General features: G+C 35.1%; 1 protein-coding gene across 1 annotated transcript in view; it reads right to left on the bottom strand.

Annotated features, from left to right (window-relative positions):
- The window catches only part of zcchc7 (zinc finger, CCHC domain containing 7), a 49033-nt gene extending 32364 nt beyond the window's left edge, over nt 1–16669 (bottom strand). Inside the window, exons 1-2 of the mRNA XM_058779665.1 lie at nt 16553–16669; nt 13902–14482 (exon numbers count right to left, since the gene is read on the bottom strand). Coding sequence (XP_058635648.1) covers nt 13902–14469 — 568 coding nt within the window. The 5' untranslated portion in view covers nt 14470–14482; nt 16553–16669. The remainder of the gene's footprint in view (nt 1–13901; nt 14483–16552) is intronic.
- Between the last annotated feature and the right edge of the window lie 5066 nt (nt 16670–21735).

Genomic DNA, 21735 nt, shown 5'->3' with positions numbered 1-21735 from the left:
CTTCTTTTTTTTTTTTTTTGCCAAACTACTAATGCGGTTCAAACTACTTAATTCCATTCAAACTTTGTTTCAAACTCTGTAAATAATTTGGATTTTATAACTTATTTTTCAAGAAAAGCTGTTTGACTTGCATTGTTTAAATGCTCACCATTCAGAATCTATCACTGTAATATTTGGTGCACAAAAGCAGCATTACATGATGACTGTCGTGTACAAATGAAAACAACAGCATATGGAAAGCATTTCCAAAGCCAAAAATTTAATCTTACCTTAAAAAAAATGTAACTATTCTTTTGCTCCCATCTAAGCACTGGCATTTCCATTCAGAAATGTCTTCAAACAGTTAATCTTCAAAAAACAAGTGAGCTTGTGTGCATTTCTGTTTAAAAGGTAACTACTACAAAATAGCAAGTAAGGTCAATATATAACCCTAAAATGCCCTTGCACCATACATCAGAAAATCCCATTACACCAAAAGGGATCTGCAAATTGAATTGAACGTATTTATATGAACAACAGGAGGTTTCTTTAATACACCTTAACGTATGCCTAATGCCCTCACTAATACCTCTCTATTTGAATGTAGTCACTTAAGGCAAAGCCTTTATGGGAAAAATCTATTAAATATGCCATCAAAGAGTACCGGTGGTTTAGCCTCAAAAAGGATTACATTCCAGACCCCTCTCTCGCTTTGGTGCATGACAGAGACAGAGAGGGAAAGAAGCGGAAAATAAAAAATATATATATAAAACAGGGGGTTGAGAAAGAAAGATTTTTAGATTAGGCCTAATGCTGAATAAATATGGAGAGATTTGCGGAGGAAAGTCAGTCACGCTCAGTACCTCGTAAACACTCTCCATTTCTCCTTCCGCTGGTCCACCAGGCCACTAAGCTGGTCAGCAGCGGCAACCCAATTACTATTGATCACCGCACTTCAGGAAAACGAGAGGGAGGAAGAGAGCGAGGGGAAGAAGGAGATAGACAGATAGACAGCAAAATCCGTTCAAAAGTGAGCGTTACTTTGCCCTACTCACTCTGGAGGGCAACACAGAGTGAATACTCTAAAGGGTGCAGGGCATTACTGTGTGCTCATTTGGTACACAAAGACTCTGCGACAATTGAATGTTACCTTGACTGCAGCAAAATATACTGCTATTAGAGGGATCCAAAAATGAATACTCGGTCATCATCTACTCACCCTCCTTTCTCAACCTGCATGACTTTTTCTTCTGTGGAACACAAAAGAAGATTTGAACAATGTTTCTATTGTCATTGTCCATACAATTAAAGTTAATGGGGATCAAAGCATGTTTTTACATATGCTGTGTTCAAACGAAGAAAGAAATGTGTACAGGTTTGGAACGATGTGATGGTGAATAAATGCTGACAGAATTTTCATCTATGGGTTAAATATCCTTTTTAGATATAGTTTTTGTGGGAAATGTCAAAACATCTCCTGAGCAATTAAGAGTTTCAAACTAATAGATAATGTCTTAATTACCACAGGTTTTAGTGAGAAATTGCCAAACAGCAACAGTAAAAATGCTTTGGGAAGGGAGCTTTTTTCAGATTTCCTTTGCTTGCTTTCGTATGGAGCTTCATAGGTGCAAAATGCCATCTGGATATCACCCAGAGACAAGCAGAGAAGAGAGACTTGTGGGATAGGAGCCATTTGTCAATAAACACCAAGTGAAATCACTTGACAAGCGTATTATTCTTTTCTGCGTTGATGGATTTCCTTTTGTAAGGAAAGTTTGGGTTGTGCATAATGATGGCCAATAGGTATTAATTCTGTCAAAGCCATTAATCGTTATTTGCTACTTGCTAGTCAGAGGTAGGTGGTATTTGAGGAGAGGGAGATTCTCATTCTAGTGAGCATTTGATTAGACCAATATCTGTAGAGCAGAGGATGAGTCATCAATAGGTCTAAAAAAAGATGTGTATGTGTTAAAAGTTAATTAGCATGCTAAGTGGACACCATTGTCTTAAAGCTAACAGACATGGACTAAAAGCCACAAAGCCGTCATATGGATTTCGTGAGGTCTTTGAAAACAATTTTAAGTTCCGTCCATTTCACAAAAAAAGATAAACTAAGGAGAGTTATAAAGCCAATGTCATACGCAGGATTGTTCAGAAGGTTAAAGTCAGTGTGATATCAAAACAGACTCATATTTTGAGGAATATGGCAACGTTTTTATGAGGCTTCAGCTTTTACTCACATGAAACGATTAAATGACAACAATCCAATGATCCAATCAAGTCAAATCATTTGAAAAGCAGATTCAATCTGATATATGTCACAATAGGGAAGGAAAAACAGTATACATTTTTCATTTCATGACAACTTTAACAGATCTGCCAATTGGCAAATGAGCTAACAACTGTTCCAATCAAAAAAAAACAAAAAAACAGGGGCTCTTGAATTATAAATGGACTGTTTATAAAAAAAAAAATTAAATAAATAAAAAGATTTAAAAATACATACATTCATACATACATACATAAAAATATAAATATAACTAGGCCTATACAGTCAACATAAGGCTTTGAAAAAGGAAATTTAAAGAAAATGATTTCACATTCTTCATGCAAAGTAAACCTTTTTTTTTTAAACAGGGTTTCTGCTGTTACCGCTATTATTTACTCTAAGAAATGTTTAGGCTTCATCTTATATAATATTATAATACAAACCACTGCTTATGTGATAATGAGGATGATAGCTGGCAAAACATTATTGGATTTTAGTGGAAAGATAAACTGGCAATATGTCTGGCGTATGCAGCAATCGCAGCGACAGTAAATAGAAGAAGAGGTGAAATGATATGAGAAAAATGGCTTCCTGACTGTCGCCCCATGAACATATCAGCCTTATTCTACCAATGAAGCCAAAATCTACACAGCCAGGTTCTCCGCTCCAGCGTCAGCTATCGCAGCTCACAGCTAAACCAACTGTAAGCTTGGGCCGTAGATAGCAAAAGAAACTCAAAGCTTTACATCTCCATGTCATTATGAATTACGACCAGAAATTTTCAAGCTTAAAATCCCAGCAGATGAAAGCGGGTTTCATTATTTCTGCATGTTGGAGGATTATTTGATATGTTTTTGTATTATTGTATGAAATATAGAAATCAATGAGGACAGAAGCCTTCAGTGAATAACAATAAAACATCTTAAAATCATTCACAATATGAAACAAATCTAGTACGGCTACATGCTACAGCAAGCATTTTTGAGGTTTAACACATAACGCCAACTATAAAGCAAATAGTGCAGTATACCCTAATTTCATAGTGACCAAAAATTTGAACGAGGAAAGTGCTTTGATATGCTCAATAACCAAAGTCAGAACATGTCAAAACACAAGGTCTCAGATTGAAAGTTTCATGAATTAAAACAATTTAAAAATAAAATATAAATTAAAAAAAAACATTAAAAAGGTAGATTAACCATGGTAACAATGATAATGTGGATTAACTTGGATACAGTAAATACCAGGTAACTCAATAATTACAATGGAATAACTATAGTAAATATAGTTTCTTAAAGGAGTGTTATTAAAAGACCAATGCCATAGAACAAAAATAAATAAATAAATAAAAAAAATGAATAAATAAATGATATTATACAAAATTCTTAAAGGAAGTATTAATAAAAAAATGAGTAGCAAATTTTATATGATTTTAGAGGAGCATTAATAGATGACTAATATCATATAAATGAAAAAGTATAAAAATACCATTAAAAGAAAAACTGTAACAATGAAGCCATTCATGGATTTACCTGAATTTACTACATTCTTGCTACAAATAATAACTCAATAGTTACAATGCACGAACTGTGGTAAATATAGTTTCTTAAGGGAACGTTAATAGATGACTGTTTTATCTTGTTTGTTTCTTCCTTCCTTTCTTTCCTTCTGTCTGCCTCTCAGTAGTTGTACCATAGAAGTAAATGTAGTCATGAAGTTGTTTTTCATGTCACAAGTTCAGTTTAACAGTCGGCTCAACAAAAAGGAAAACTCTTGCTGCACACTTTCACTCTCTCCTTCACACATACACAATTGAGAGCAGCTCCCTCAATATGCAAAAGAGACCCTAATAATAGTGAGGTGGCGTTTTCCGGAAGGTCCCTAAGGGAGTTAAGAAGGCTTGAGAGATTAGTAACAGTGAGACACAGACCGACTAGCATAAAATTATTTACACACAAACACCTCACCACTCAAGTGGAGAGATCAGTATAGTCACAAGCAAGAGACAAATAAATGAGATAAACAAATAAGGCAACATGTCTATGCCTTTTCAATGCTGATTTTTCATATACATACATTTTTTGGAGTAGATATTTAAGAACTACATCTAAATAAGTGAATATCAATCATCACTGATGCATTTGGAAAGTAAAACTTTAAAAAAAAAAAAAAAAAAAAAACCTTGACAGTTTTGTATTGTAGGTGACCATCTATACATTTTTGAATATCGTTAGCACATATGATGAATGTGGTGGCTATTTAATTTTACTTTTGGGTTACATTTTATGTTAATGTGTCTTTATCACAACATATTTACAGAAATAAATACTTAGTAATATTATTAACAGGTTTAGTATTAGTTGCTTATAATTGTGCATCATTTACTGTTATTATTATAGTAAATACATGCAACTCGTGCAACTAGGATTTTAAAATAAAGGTTTTTTTCTACGTTTGTACATTAATATTTCATATAAAATCAGATTTCTGTTGAAAATCGGTTGTTAGCGGTTATATAAATATACATACAGTAGTAAGTTGCTGTATTTGTGCTGTATACAAGTTGTTGTATAGACCGACTTACTAAAGAGGCCACAAAATTCTAAATTTCCTCACTTCATTTTGCACCACTCTAATGAAATTATATTAATAAACTATAATCTAATAGTCTACAGTCTAATAAATACTCCAAACAGTCAGGTAATCATCATATTGGCTCAGTCTTAATAAATACCCCTTACCCAAACACCCCACCCAAAGAGGCAGGGTGATTTAAAAGTTACAGTTGTGCTGAAAGGGAGAGAAAAAAAAATTAATCAGGTCTCACTGGGGTGCCTCCGTCCTCTGTCGCAATAATTTGATTTTATATTAAATGACTGCTTAATTATAATGAATTTTATTGGTAATTGCAATTACCTTTCCTCCCTCACTGAAGTTTCCCCCCGCACGGAGACAACTTATGAGGGCCGGTACCGCAGAATGATAATCAAGCCAGACTATAAAAACCAAGAGAAAGTGATCGTATCCACAGGCCAGGATTTTAACCATACACTTAAATTGGCTTTAACACAAATATTAGTCTGAATGCGAATAAATAATGTGCTTCATATTCATTGTATATTACCAACATAACTCATTTCAGCATTTTTGTCATCATACAGATAGTATGTTACAGTGCCATTACAATGAAAGCGGACCTCTCACCTCTGGACACACAAAATCAAATATGAATTTTTGTGGCCTCAATTCCTCTTCTTAAAAAAAACAAAAACAAAACGTGCATTTTCTGTTTTCTGAGCACCATCTTGTCATCGCATTTGAATAATTCTGTGAAAAACAAATATATTCGGTGCGTGGAATTAACGACAGAGGCTAGTGGGTGTGGGGACTTTTTCAACAACAGCCCACACAAATATTCTATATTGAAAAAACGTTCGCATCAAACCAAATGAGCACCTGCAAAAACAAACACAGATGTTGGACTTGAGGTTTTCCGGGACAACACTGCATCTTCGTGTGGTGAAGATAATCACAGAGGAACAGACACAATATTCAGATTTAACCCACTGTGGGGGAATACTCTCCTAACTATTACAAAATATATTAATAAATATATTCTGATAACTTCATTTAGAGTCATTGGTGAATAGCTAAATCTTTAATAACTAAGACAGAATATTAATAAATGTATTATTAAGGGACACTACACATGTAATAATATTTAAAAATTGTTCTAGACTAATGTGAGGTAAAGGTCTAATCACACAGGTTACCATAGTCAAAATGCTTATTCACTTCTACGTAAACCTTGCAGAAATGGAGTGTATAATTCCTTCAACAGAATATCTACGGTCAGACAGCGTTGCCGGTTTAAATGCACAGACCCTGCCGCTCTGCACCACTGACAGAAACTATGACAATGGACCGGGGCTGGGTACCTCAGGCTTGCCTTCTCTAATCAAACCTGGTGTGTGACCATTTAGTATGAAATTGGGATGGGAGCTTGCCAGCTAACCCCTTCTCAAAAATACACCCCACACCCCGTAACATGATTAAGGATACCTGCTGTCCCATGCAGAGCCCACCCAAAACGCCAGACGTCCAACCAGGAACACACGCAGACCTTTCAAACAGGATTACACTGCCCACTCTCATAGCGTAGTTCACCGGCCATTCGTGAAGAAAGGGCTGATGGAAATGCTCTTTTCTCAGAGAAGCCGGATGTCGACCCGATGAAAAATTACAATCTCTTGGAAAAGTTTGATGAGATTCTCTCGATTTAAGGCAAAAGCTCAGCGAGACGTGTTGTTACTACTTTTTGTATGATCAAGAGAACTATCCTGACAAAAACGGTTCAAATAACATATGAAACACATTTGCAGCAGCCGAAATGCATGCCAACTTTCCCCACAAATTAAACAATATATGAATGTGGAAAAATAAAGAATAAAAAAAAAAAATGAACAGCTTACAATGACAAACCGATAAAATCTGATCATTGCACACTGACTATGTTTTTATTTTAAGGATGGCTACTGATAAATTGACAATTATATATAAAAAAAAAGCATTAAAAAATAGTTAATGTACTAAAAGTGAATTAAGGTGTACCTACAGTATGAGTACATATGGATAACTGTTTCTTTTTAGATCTGCTATAAAGAAAAAGATTTACTGTTTGAATAGATGAAAAGACTTTATAATAAAATAATAGACCTCTGAGAGCTGGTTAGACTGTCCTTGAAAACAGGAGACTCCAATTAGAGTCACTAATCAATGGAATGTAATGATACTTCGGGAATTATACAACAGAGTTTGTGTGTGCTCAGAAAGAGAATTAGTTAAACATGCATAATTAGGTAAAATAACAATCATAAATGTATACTGTACAAATATGAACACTGAAAATAATTTGCATCTAAATTAAAAGGCTTGATAATGTAGAATACCAGAGGAAAAAAATATATTTAACATTCTGAATAGGCAGAAGCAATACAATGCCAATATCAATACAAATAAATTTTAAACATCACTTATCTCAATTGATAGTTTTTTAACATTTATCTGACCGCATTTGGATATTTCTCATAAATGCCAATAAAGACTATTTCATATTACAATATATTTCGTAATAATGATATTGAGAACACATTTACAATAAAAAATTTGATGTCAAATGAATTACTTAATATTTGTACAATAAAACAACCAATAAACGTCTTGTCTGAAAATACATATATATAAAAAACACAGCCTCGTGCTGTGATTTTATGGCGAATCTGTGTTTGTATGAGGACATGGCGTCTGTTCAAACACACCGTGTGGAGAAATGGGTGTGGTGTTTCAGCTGAAGTGGCACTGCTGTGCCCAGATAAGAGTTGATGCCTATCCCTGCCACACACACACCTCCCGGTCCACACACTCACAATAACACACACACACACCAGCACCACTTGTCTTACACACACAAACTTACACCCCAAAAAGCCCTCCAATCTCACACACGCAGACCCAAAGACACATATCACCTCACACAGCTGCCACGCCTCACACACACACACACACACAGCTGCTAGAATCTTGTAGCACTATGCAGTCTTCATAAATCCTGCAGATAAAACACCTTCACTCTCTAGCACTCAGCAACACAAGTTACACAACACACGGTCTCGTTTCTCCGGCCCGACCGCTGGCGTCTCGAACTGAAGCATTGTGACCCATCCGTAATGATGCACTCTACTATTGACTGCGTATTCAAAACAACCACATTCATATTCATATTCACCTTACCTTCAAGCTCTTCTCAATACACAGTTCAATGTGTTAAAAAAGGTACATAAAACATAAATATGGAGGAACTGCGCAGAGAAACACAAACTATAAGGTCTAGTAGTCTAACAAAACCTTGACAAAGATGATTTATTCTACTGAAACTGAATACAAGATTCCTGATTTGTAAAAATGCACACACATGCAAAAATTAAGAGTTTTACATCAATATCACATGCACAATAAGCAGCTCCAAATATAATCTCTTTTTTTCTATTATAATCTCAACTCGATGTTGAAGGAATCTCTTTTGCTCTCTCAAAGTGAGTAATATAAAAATGTGGCTTTTAAAATATATATATATATATATATATATATATATATGAAAGAATCCAATATTTTACATTCTTGCATTTATTCATTTATTACATTGATGAAAAGAGACAGTAATAATTTTCCATTGTTACAAAAGATGTTCTGTTCTTTCCACAAAAATGTTAGGCAGCGCAACTGATTTCATAACTGATAATAATAAGAAATGTTTCTTGAGCACCAAATCATGTTTTCTGAAGGATCATGTGACTATGAAGAGTGGAGTAATGGCTGGTGAAAATTAAGTTTTGCTAATCACAGGAATAAATTACATTTTATATGCATTTTATAAAATATATTAACATTGAAAACAGTTAATTAAATTGTAATAATATTTCACAATATTACCGATTTTACTGTATTTCTGATCAAATAAACACAGCCTTTGTTGCCAAATGGCTGCCAAAAAATTTAGTTTCATTCATTAAGATAAGCATACTTTATATAACCATTGCTTCTCGAACATTTCCATGTAGACTATAACAATAGTCAAAGTGCAAGAGAAAGGAAAACAAAGGTGATTGACAGCTGTCAGTTATTGGTGGAGGTCTGGGTGTGGCCACATTAAACAGAGTGAGAGGAAAATACAAGGAAAAGAGGGAGACGGAGAGAGAACGAGGCGATGACGGCAAGAGAAAACTACAACCAATAGGATACAGTGAGTGACAAGGCCACGTTCACTACTGTGAAAATGGCAGTCAAGTCACGATAGACAGAGAAGAGAGCTAAAAACAGAACGATTCACAACTACGAATAAGCAGTAATGCCATTTCAGAACCCTTGAAACAAAAAAGAGGGAGATGGATAGCTAATATCTTACCTTACGCCCTGCAGTATATCAAACACACTCAGAGACACTTCTCTTTCAAACACCCATGCATTCAGCTTAAACTAATGCCCATCTGCTGCCATTGCTTTAGTCCAGCCTAATGACAAAGTTCGGTGTTCACAGGGCGAAAAACCAGACAGAACCAAAAAGGGGAGGGAAAAAACACTGGAAAAAAAAGATAAAAAGGGGGAAAGGGAAATTAAAAAGGCACAAAGGGGGAAGAAAAAAGAAAGTGTGACCACTGAGGAAGGCTCAACAACTCTAATTCAAGTTTAGAGCCCCCCTTTGCAGAGTTTTCCCCCCTCCTTTCTTTCTTTCTTTCTTTTTTTTTTTTTGGAGGTTCTCATTTTTCCTTGTCTGTTCCGTTTGAGTGGGGTCCAAGGGCCCCCCTCCCTGCCTCCATCCTAAAGTCAGATAGATTCAGAGACACAACCTGTGTGTGCTGGACTGTAAGGACAAATAGGATATTTGGGAGGGATTTTGGGGATGTTTTTGTCTCTTTGTGCCATTGTTATGCTTTTCCACCCACCTGTCTGTCTGTCAAAGTATTATAGAAGGATGATCTGAAATACTACTAAAATCTTGCTTCAATTGATCATAAACACACAAAAACATTATCAATCCCTGGGTTTTTGTGTTCTTTAAATGTCTACCATTCTTCAAAACAACCTCGGTCGACCAGTGTATGTGTATCTGTTACCATATAGTAACATCAACACTAACAACTGTAGAGAATTGGATTTTAGTGTCGCAATACGACTGTATGTTGTTCGGCTGACACATCACATACTTGAGACTTAGCAACTGAAGAGAATTGGATTTGTGTGAGAGTGTGTGAGTGCGAGTCGGTGTGCTCAAATGAAATTAGTCACCGCTGTCTTAAGCTTTTTACTAGTGTATCACAAACACAAATTCCCTCATCCCCTATGGAGAGTGCATATAGCCATGACAGGACTGAAAATCTTAAATAAAAATGTGTTAGAATTTTCCTTATGCATATAATACTGTGTTTTAGTATTTTTGATTTAAACAAAAATAATTACTCAATTCACTTAAAAATATTTGAATTCTGAGATTTGAAATATATATAATTATTAATTATTTCAGGTGAGATTTTGAAAATGACACAAAGGGAAGCTAACGTTTCTAATAACTGGCCAATGCCAATAATCTAAAATTAGTCAAACATCTTCCAATTTAAATTTATGTATTTGACAGGTGCTTTTATTCAAAGTATAAATTTTTTACATTGCTGTTACTAGTACCATTCTCTAAAGTTTGAGCTACAGGAACATGGTGTGGCTGATATTTAAGTCAATATTCAATATGTTATACAACACCATTCAAATGTTTGGGGTCAGTTGGATATAAAAAAATTAAAAAAGGAATTAATAATTGTACGCAGCAAAGATTAATTAAATTGATGAAAAGTGACAGCAAAAGACATGTCATAATGTTAAGTAAATTATGTTCTTTTGAACATTCATCCAAAAAAAAAAAAATCAAGGTTTCTACAAAATATTAGGCAGTGCAACTGATTTCATAATTGATAATGATTAGAAATATTTCTTGAGCACCAAATCAGCATATTAGAATGATTTCTGAAGAATCATGTGACACTGAAAACTGGAATAACATCTGATGAAAATTCAGCTTTGCCATCACAAAAATCATTTACATTTTAAAATATTAAAAAAGAAATAGTTATTTTAAACTGTAGCAATATTTCACAATATTATGGTTTTGAGTATTCTTGATCAAATAAGTTAGCCTTAGTTACAATCAAAATTTTTAGATGCCAAAAGTGTGCGTGATAAATATATCATGATAAAATATACTATGATTAAGGACGTCATTTGCATTTGTGGGGCCTTTGTCAAAATTATCAGGAAGGTCCCACTCTGACCACAACTTTTTTTTAAAAACAAAAAGTCCATTCACCGCAAAAAAAAACCCTCACCTACACTCCCACCTCACCCGAGCATCTTTTGTCAAGCTCTACCACAGTTAACCTGGCAATGGAAACCTCTGGCTTTAAGACGTGTAAGTGCACAGGCAGACGGCAACCTCTCCAGCCACTTCCTCCCAGCTCCCCTCCCTTGTGTGACCCACATGTTCTGGAGTGCGGGGTCAAGCCCCAGAGATCAGAGACACAGAGGAGAAAAAGAGAGACTGAGAGCTGCCCCTTTCCTCCCTCCACCCCCTGTTTATCCCTCTGTACCCCTCCCCTCTCTCTCTCTCTCTCTCTCTCATCCTCCACTGAATCTCTCTCTGGGTAACAAAAGCAGGCCAGGGCAGGAGAAGGCCCCCTCTGCACATGAGTGTGAGAGGCATGACCGACAGAGCAGAAATACCAGCCCACAGACTCCTCCACAGTCACCATTCAAATAAGCAAGAGAGAGCAAGAGAAGGATGGATGGATGGAGGGAAAGAGGGAGAAAAGACACAATGAAACGCTCTGTATTTGAAGGGGAGAACTAGATAAAAAGAAAGAGAGAAGGAAAAAGAGTAGAAAATGAATAATAGGAACAGGAAGGAGTCTCCGAATGGAAATGAGGACAACACATTCAAGGAGGACTGAGGAAAAAAGAGAAGAGAGGAAAGAAAGAAAGAAACAGAGAGAAAGAGAGAGAGAGAGAGGCTTGCTTCTTTGCTGAGCTTTGCAGGTTAGCCTAATGTGTAGATCTGGAGAGATTTGCAAAGACATTTTTATTCATCTATGATTAAAGTCTCTCTCTCCCTCGCTCACGCTCTCTGACAGGAGGTTTGTTATGTTTTGTTTGTTTTTTCCTCTACATACACAGAAATATTCCCTCATTGCTTTTCCTGCATGTTCTCACGCGCATGCAAATTAACTTTACTCACGTGAAGTCGGATGCATGTGCTCACGCATACACCTAGTCGTTTCGAATGGCACAGTAACTTTACAACAAATACATGAGGATGAGACATCAGATTCAGTGATTAGGATGCACATACAGCCAAGTGCATTGGGAATAAACACAAATTTGTGCTTACATTAACACAAATGGAGACCACAGGTGCTCTGGCCTGCAAATCCTTCAGGCGCCCCTGTACAAACACTGACTAACAAACTAACACCTTAAAATAAACACACACACACACACTTTTTCTTATAGGTAAACAATATCAGGTTTTTGTGCACAATATGATTCAGCACTGCCCGGGAAAGAAATTAAAATGTAAAAAAAATAAATAAATAAATAATAATAATAAATTAATTAATTAAGAATAAAACAAGTAAACAGTAAAAAAGGAAAAATGTATTTAAAAAATAAAAATAAAATATAAAAAATAAAAATAAGACATTTTTATTCATCTATGATTAAAGACTCTCTCTCCCTCGCTCACGCTCTCTGACAGGAGGTTTGTTATGTTTTGTTTGTTTTTCCTCTACATACACAGAAATATTCCCTCATTGTCTCATGTTCTCACACGCATGCAAATTAACTTTACTCACGTGAATAATAATAAATTAATTAAGAATAAAACAAGTAAACAGTAAAAAATTAAAAATTTATTTAAAAAAATAAATAAATAAAAAATAAAAAAATATTGAGAGACATTGTGCTCTCAAATGTAATTCGCACTCTTATATTCGGTCACACTTTATTTTAAGGTCCAATTCTCGCTAACAAACCATTAACTAAGACTTTTGCCTAATTTGCTGCTTATTAACAGTTAGTAAAGTAGTTGTTAAGTTTAGGTATTGGTAGGATTAGGGAAGTAAAATATGGTCATGCAGAATAAGTAATAATAAACAGCCAATACTTTAATAATAGACATGCTAATAAGCGACTAGTTAATAGTAAGAATTAGTCCCTAAACTAAATTGTTAGACCTACTTTAATTTCAAACCTAGGTTGAGGGCTTTAAAGGCATGGTATACAGCGTACCAATCACAAGAGCTAATTTTATGTAAATTTTGAATCTTGATAGCCCCTATTAATAGATCATTGTACGGAAAAGAGAAGCACAAACATTCTACAAAATACCTTTGTGTTACATGAGTCCTACAGAAGCACATGTGGGTGTGTAAATGACAGAATCTTATTTTTTGGTGAGCTATTTATTTTTTAATTAGGGTATCGCAAGAGAAGATGCCTTAAAGGGAGGTCCCCAAAAAATGAAAATTCTGTTATCAATTACTCACCCTCATGTCATTAGACTGTACGACATTCTTTCTTGTGTGGAATACCAAAGAAGACATTTAGAAGAACGTTAGTCACGTTACTCACTCAAGTAAAGCAAAAGAAATGACATGAGGATGAACAAATTATGACAGAACTATTTCTTTAAATATGCACTCATCATGTTTTTGTTTACCTTTTGTTTATAGTATGGAAGCCCAAATTACACAGTTAATTTAGTGCAATTTGGATATATACAGTCACAGTGTGAGATATAAAATGGCATTAAGTGAGTGTTAAAAGTATAATAAACTAAGTAGTGACAGTACTTAGCACTGAATCTGGACCATTTTAAGCATTCTTGAGAATAATGTTTAATAGATTACCTGCGTATTATTTAACTGTTTAACCGTTTCTTGTGTCTTAATTAAAATGTGGATTTGTAAAGCCTTAATTTGAAAATAATGAGTGAGTGCACTTTTATAAAAGCAACACTAAAACATGCTCATAAACACATGGGTAAAATCCTTACCTGGTAAGGAGAGGTTGAGCTGGATGTTCTGATCTCCATCCTGTTTGTCCTGGCCCAGGACCATCCAGTTCTCCAGTCCATCCGAGTCCGAATCCAGATCCTCCACAAAAGGAGGTACAGATTCAGGAGAGCTGTCGTCTGAATCAGAATCCAACACAACAACATCATCTGGGGAGCTCCTTGCTTGAATTTGTGGTAGAGAGGGTGAAAGCAAGCTATGGGTCTGCAACTTCCCATTCCAGCTTTTTGATGATTGACCCTTTTTAGCACAGACGCTGTCATCTTCTTCAGTGTTGTCTGACACTGTGATAGCATCTGTGCCAGAGTCAATCACAAAAACATCTACAGGTGGAGCAGGAGGCAAGGGTTTCTGCTTTGTTTGAGTCTGTGGTACTGATGACTGGACCTCTCCCGAGTCCTCCCGGTCCTCCTGGGTCTCAGCGCTGTAGTGCAGCTGGGAATAAAGCCGGAACTCCAGTTCACTGTCATTGTCAGACAAACTCGAGTCTGCATCATCCCGGTACAACTCGTCCTCGTAGTCATCCCGCTCCTGAGTCCCTGAGAACATCTCAAGGAGAGCCCTAAACAGAGAGCAGCCCAGCCATAAACACCATCATGAGTCATCACTCAGAGGCCATAAAGACTTCTTTTCAGTATATCACCCTGTCAATATCTGCACAGGATCCAAACAAACAAAAAAACAAATACTTTTTTATTATTATTCAATTTTAATTTTTTTTTTAGAAATATCTGTATGTGCCAAACAGAAATGTATTCTTAATTTTTTTATTTTTTTATTTAACAAAAATCAGGTAACACTTTACAATAAGGCTTCATTTGTTAATAATGGTTAACTACATTTGTAACAAACTAATACTGAAAAAATACTTCTAAAGCATTTATTAATCTTAATATTGATATCGACATTTACTAGTATTATATTATTAAAATCAAAAGTTGTACCTACTAATGTTATTTAATGGACCTCAGCTAACAACGAACAGCTGAATTTTTATTAATTAACAATAATTAATAAATACTGTAACAATTTTATTGCTCATTGTTAGTTCATGTTACTTAATAGATTAAATGTAGTTAACAACTGAAACCTTACTGTAAAGTGTTAACCAAAATCCTTACAAAACAAGCAAGTTTCATTTAATAAATTTATAAGAGATATAATATGCAGTAATAATGGTAAATTAAACAGCTAGAATTCTACTCCATGACAACTTCAGAAACATTTCTAAACAACTTCTTTTGGTGAATATTATTAATTATCATTTTGATTATCCCCATAAGTCTATGGTTATCTGAGGTTAATAACTGTGTACCCTTGGAAAAATTAACATACTGGCTAAGAAATAAAAGTAAAGTATTTCATAAAATTTGGCAACCCCTTTTCCGTTATATGGAAGGCACTTCAATAGACCGGATGGATTCTCTTTTTGAGTGAGGTTTTACACTGTAATAATTATGATATCCTGTATCATCCAATTCTATTTTGTGTGTGTGTGTGTGTGTGTGTGTGTGTGTCTTGCCTTAACAAGTTGTGTAATATTTGTGTTCTGTATTTTTTTGTTATGTAACAGTTCAAAAGCACACATATATATATATATATATATATATATATATATATTTTTTTTTTTTTTTATTATGATCATTTTGATCAATAGACCTAAAATACATGTTGTGTGAGACAACTGCATAGTTTACAGTAAACACTGCAATATTTAATTTGTCATTAAATTATCTTATGTTATAAATCACGTGAGCCATTAAACAACACATATTGTTGGATGTATAAGGCTTTTCCCGGAAGACACGATATTAATTTAAATGTCCATTCTGACCCCTGCAACTTTATGATCAGTCAGTGCTCTAAACAGAGAGACTGGGGAGAACTTAGATAGGACAAAATGAAATCAGTATCAGGTAAATACATAAACAGTTCCTCGAACAGTCATACTTTTATTCAAATACAGGACTTACATAAAGCCAAGAGAAAACAATCTCGATCCAAAGCGCAAAGTGCAATGACATGAACATAAAACAGCTGTCAGTTTGTATCCTGAAGGATGACAATAAGGCCAGATCAATGTAACTTTCTATATGGCTCAATTGTACATAACGACACACAGTACGTGTGGACTTTGTTTAAATTTAGCCAGTTTGACAGCAGCACGTAAGTCACAGGGAGATATTTAATCATTAAACTTATAGATAATCCATAAAAACTTTCAAAGATTATGAACACAACACATAAACAACACCACAGAACATAAGCCATGGACACTATGCTAACTAGTTGGCTAGCTTAAAACCTCAAGTATCCAGTAAAAACAAGAAACCTAGAGTATTCACAATAATACATATCTGTATAAAACAAATGAATAAATAAACCCTTGTACTGTAACAGCCTAAAATCAATGAAGACCAACATTAGATAACATATTTCAGATGAACATATGTTAGCCTCAGTGCTATCAAGTGCTGCTAAATGACCCACGTGTGTTCACGTACACATGGACGCCGGCTAAGGACGTATTATTAATAAACCTGAACGACAGGGTTTTGAAACATTTGTAACCTCAGCTACACCATATGACACGTTTTATCGGGTTTGGCACGAAACTGAATAAAAATCTGACCTGTTTATAAATTCCGATTTGCAACACAGGGACACCAGCTTCCGGACTCCACAGGAAAATTAAATGGTTGGCCAACTAGTCTGCGTCCCTGGGAAAAAAAAAAGTGCTACATTTAGCACACGCACGGAAGGTTAGTGACTCTGAGTCTGGGGATTGTTTTAACTATTAGCATGCTTCTTCATAGTGTGAATGAGAGAGCACTTGGAAATTTAGGAACTGTACTTACTTGAATTTTCTGTTTGTATAAAGTTAGAAGAAACATAGGGGAGCCAGGCATTAAACAATGGTTCCTGAATTTATACCTTCAGGCCTGGGAAACTTCATCTTTACACCTTGTACAGATATAAAGAGAATCTTTTGGGAGAGGTTGCTCTTAATTTCATGATAAACACAATGATGAAGATGATGATGACAGTAATAATAACAACAACAATAAAAATATCAATAATGTTTTGTTTTGCCATCGGTAAACAATGGTAAAAATCATTGCTAAATTCTTGGTGGTAAAAACAAACAAAAACACACACAATATGATGAACAGTAGCATTCCCTCACTGGCTACAAAAATAAATATATAAATATTAAATGCATATAAATTTTGAGGCAATGTTGTGTGTTGGGTTTTTAGCAGAATTTTCCATTTTGCAATGAATATATATATATATATATATATATATATATATAGGGTTAGGGTTAGGGTTAAGCGGAGTGCCTAAAACCCCTTAGCTGTTATAAATTCACTGTAAACCACGGCTTCACGGGGCTTATTGCTTTTATAAAACGGTTATTCCATATACTTAGTAAGGTTTCACAAAATAAAACGGAGCAAATAAGTGTAATGATATTAATAAAAACAGTATTCTTCCACCAAACAATTGTAGTTCCTCAGGAACAGTTGTGGTTGGAACCACAGTCTATGGTTGGAACAAAGTGCTTGCCAAGCAACACACAAAGTAAACAAAGGTGTAGGTTTGTAGTGTAATTTACAATGGCTTTGAACGTGGCTCAACCAATCAGAATCAAGGACTATGCTTTTATAAATATATCCACCTTTTTCTTCAACGCGGAAGTAAGCCTATGGGTGAGACTTCCGGTTCATTAGCCACTATAGGTAAATAACGAGGAGAATAACAACGTGCAGTAAACGGTAAAACTGTTTGCACTACAAACCAGTGTGTTCATTACATTAAAATAATATGATAAGACACACCAATTTTCAATATCAAGCAGCAAAACGAACTGTTTTCTACAACTAAAAATAGCTGGACTCGGATGAGACCAGAAGCTAGACCCATAGAATTTACAAATGGCCGCGTCCATTTTTACGTCAAGAATGCCCAGTTACAGTCAATAACAACAGAGACTGTGGAAAAGTGCATAAAAACAAAGCCAGCAAGAATGCAAGCTGTTATCAAGGCCAAAGGGGGTCATCTAAAATATTATGTTTTTATTTTTGGGTTTTTTGGGTTTTTATGTGTAAATAAAGAGTATTTAGTTGTTTCAGTTTGTTGTTTGCCTAATAAATGACAATAAAATAATAAAATATAGAAGAATATAGAAGTTGCAACTCAGCGGCTACAGCAGGACGTCTCCGAATGGTTAGTGTAAAATACGGTACGGTACTTTAGTTGGTTTGTTTATGTATGCTGTTACAGTTATTATCATGTAGCTAATGCTAGCCATAGGCTCAGATGAAGGAACTAAAAAAATACTTCAGTTTTCATTTGTACATCCAAACTCTGAGCAACTGCCATGCTTCGCTCGTTTGCAAGCCATGATGTCTCTCGAGGGGGAAAAAAAATATTGTGCTCGCCTCCCACAGTAGTAGCTAATTTTCTCATGGGCGGGCAAAGCAGAGAAAGGGGAGGTAACCTTTCCCTGTATGACGACATTAAGGGAAGATTCCAGATTGGGCCATCTGAGCTTTCATTTTCTCAAAGGTGAAGCAGGATACCCAGGGCTCGGTTTACACCTATCGCCATTTCTAGCCACTGGGGGACCATAGGCAGGCTAGGGGGACTCATATTAATGTTAAAAAAAACATAAAGTGAAATTTTCATGCCATGGGACCTTTAAACAAGTTTTTGACAGATTCCTAAAATATTTGTGTTTTTCTCTTTATTATGACAGGTGGTCTAATCAATTTGCTAAGCACATACAATTTATTGACTGTAATTGGGCATCTGAATAAAAATAATAATAAAGTGCTTAACTGTTTTTTCCGACTTTCTTGTAAAACAGTACATTCAAAAATTCATGAATAACAGCAATAATGATATTTTAGCATTACAAACACTGTGACAAACACTGAGCTTACACATACTGGTGGATTAACCATTACAGAAATATGAAAAATTATTTTGGTAATCACCGATACTGTTTTTGAAGTTTATGGCAGCTGTGGCACAAATATTACATTGGATTGGGTTAGGTTTATTTATATACACACACTTTTTTATTTATTTTTGCAAGCAAGTTATGAAGCACTGTTATTGTCAACATGTATATTTATGATATTTGTTATATATATATATATATATAACAAATATCATAAATACACATTTAAGACAATTTCATTTCAGTTATTCAAGACATAAGCTGGCATTTCAAGATGCTGGCCTTTTATGAGATGTGAACTTCTTGCTATCTTTATTGCTGTGATCGAAATAACATGCAAAATGTTCTTTTTATCGGTTGCTATGTTTGGCCTCTTCTGAGGTCCACATTTACATATCTTCACAGGCAGCATATCTGTCAGAAACATATCTAAATATAAATCACACATTAATATTTTTTCTTTCTTTCTTTCTCTCTTTCTTTCTTTCTTTCTCTCTTTCTTTCTTTCTTTCTTTCTATTTTTGTGAAATCACAGCCTACCTTTATCATCTCCAGCGCCTATGACATGAACAGAGCATGCGACTGATGTGGGAATCATGGTGTGAATGCCATCTGATTCTGAAGACGTCTCCATGCGTGTCAGTGTCAGAAAAGGCCATCAAAGCAGTGGATTGTTTTCTTTCAAAAGGTTACATTTCCTAAATGAAGCCAAAAGCCCACCACATATACCATATTTTAGGAGAAAGCAGTAGAAACAGTGATTGCAGCTAGAGAACAGAATGCCTGGCTGCTCCACAGAAATTGCCATATTGGACGTATTTGTTGATCGTTATTACTATTATTGTCTTAAAAGGAAAAAGGGAAGCGTTTGTTCGTCGGTTAATCTGCACAAATTCAAACCAGTCGGGTGTTGAAGATGGAGTCACCAGCGAGGATGCAGGCTTTCCCATTCCAATATCTGATTCCACATGGCTGTTCTGCATGAGAAAGATTTTCATTTAGGAAATGAAGCCAAATGGCCACCTTCACCAACCCCTGCATTTATATCGCTGATGTCTCCACAGCCTGCACCTTCAGTGTGTTATTCAAGTGTAACATTGACCCATACTGTGCTATGATCAATATTTGAGCATACAATTATCATGGCATTGAAAGTTATAAGTCTATTTGGGTGATATATACAAACATAATAGCTTTATTACTGTATGAGAATATTACTGTAGATTTTCTGATGAAAACAATCACATCACAAGATACAGAAAATATGAAGTTATACATGAATACTTAATAATGGGTTAATATTAAATGTAAAAAAAAAGAGAAAAAAAGGTTGTCCATTGCTCTCTCTCTCTCTCTCTCTCTCTCTCTCGTCTTTGTACAGATTTAATATCCAGAGCCTTTGGTTCTGACAATTTATTATACAGACTGATGTCATTTGCCTGTTTGATTGTGTTCCCTTTTGAGGGTCCACTTAGAATATCAAGGCACAGTTTGACCCCAGCATGTCGCTACACGTCACACGATCTGGAACAAAACATTCACTGAAGAAACCCATGTCCTCTTTGTGTGGTCTGGTGTTGTGCCAAGTGTTGACAGGTTTAGAACCAGCACTATTTCCTGCTGAGGCTTGGGGTTCACTCCTTCTGTAGACATTTTTCACACTTGTTATCAGGTTAATTCTTATAATACATCGTTATAATAAATCACTCAATTTGATAATTACCCATTTGATACAGATTTTGGCGTAACACCAAACTTGTCATGTTGCTGAAGAAAAACTAAAGAAAAAAATATTTTCAATATTCTTTTCCTCTTGCTGACAATCAAAGAGAAGACCTCTGCAAAAGTTATTAACACATGTTCATGTTTTAATAATACAGACTACTCTTTTATTAAAGGAACATGAAAAAGAAAAGGATACCCTATCAATGTCCTCTGGATTTTTAACTAACAGAGCACTGGCTATAAGGTCTCTCTTTAAATATGAAAAGCTGCATGTTAACAATTTTGAACTGTTAAATAAGCACAGGTGGAAAATTGTGGTTTCATAGATTTGACAGCACTGCAAAAAAAAAAAAAAGAAAAAAAAGAAAGAAAAAAAAAGAAGAAGCTTTTCTTTGTGAGGTAGTTATTATAACCAAGCAAATTCTGCTATGTCCGGTCCATATATAAGATATGTCATTAATACGGAAAGTTGCTTACCAAAATTACCATATTTTGCCGAAATATGCTATATGTGGAGCCATAAAAGGAGATCTCTTTCGAAATATTATTGTATTTGTTTGTTTGACGACAATGTTGGCTTTTGTTTTCACAGTAGAAACAACTATTTTAGTTCTACTGTAGTTTGAGGAAACAGTGGTTGGTATTTTTGAAAGGGGAAAAGGGACAAGAAACATTCAAAAGTGTGCTTCTGTCATAAAAATCGAGGATCAGATGAGAGACAGACAGTCCGATAAGACAATTTTGGATCATGTAGATTTGTTTTATGTGAGCTTGCGTGTAAATAATAATAATAATCATTATAAATTGGACTTCTATTCATAACACCATTCAGAGAACAAATGAGCTGAATTAAAAACGGAGGCGTCATTAATGTTGTTGATTTTCTCTGTGTATTTGTTTACTTTTTGTTTTAATTGTCCGCTTTGACTCTCGCGTCTCGGTCAAAAGCGATTATTTCCGCTTCCAGCAGGGCAACAGCCAAAATTCCTCCTTACCAAAAACTCTCTGCGCTTTAATTACTTTATTAATTAAATTAAGAAGGAGACTGAAACACCGCATTTTGTAATCCTATCACGTTAAGACTGCATGTGTGGAGCAATGATGCCAAACGAAATATCAAC

Source organism: Onychostoma macrolepis, chromosome 01 (assembly GCF_012432095.1).
Source record: "Onychostoma macrolepis isolate SWU-2019 chromosome 01, ASM1243209v1, whole genome shotgun sequence".
Lineage (NCBI taxonomy): Eukaryota > Metazoa > Chordata > Actinopteri > Cypriniformes > Cyprinidae > Onychostoma > Onychostoma macrolepis.
The sequence above is the reverse complement of the archived record's forward strand: the minus strand, read 5'-3'. Positions and strand labels throughout refer to the sequence as shown.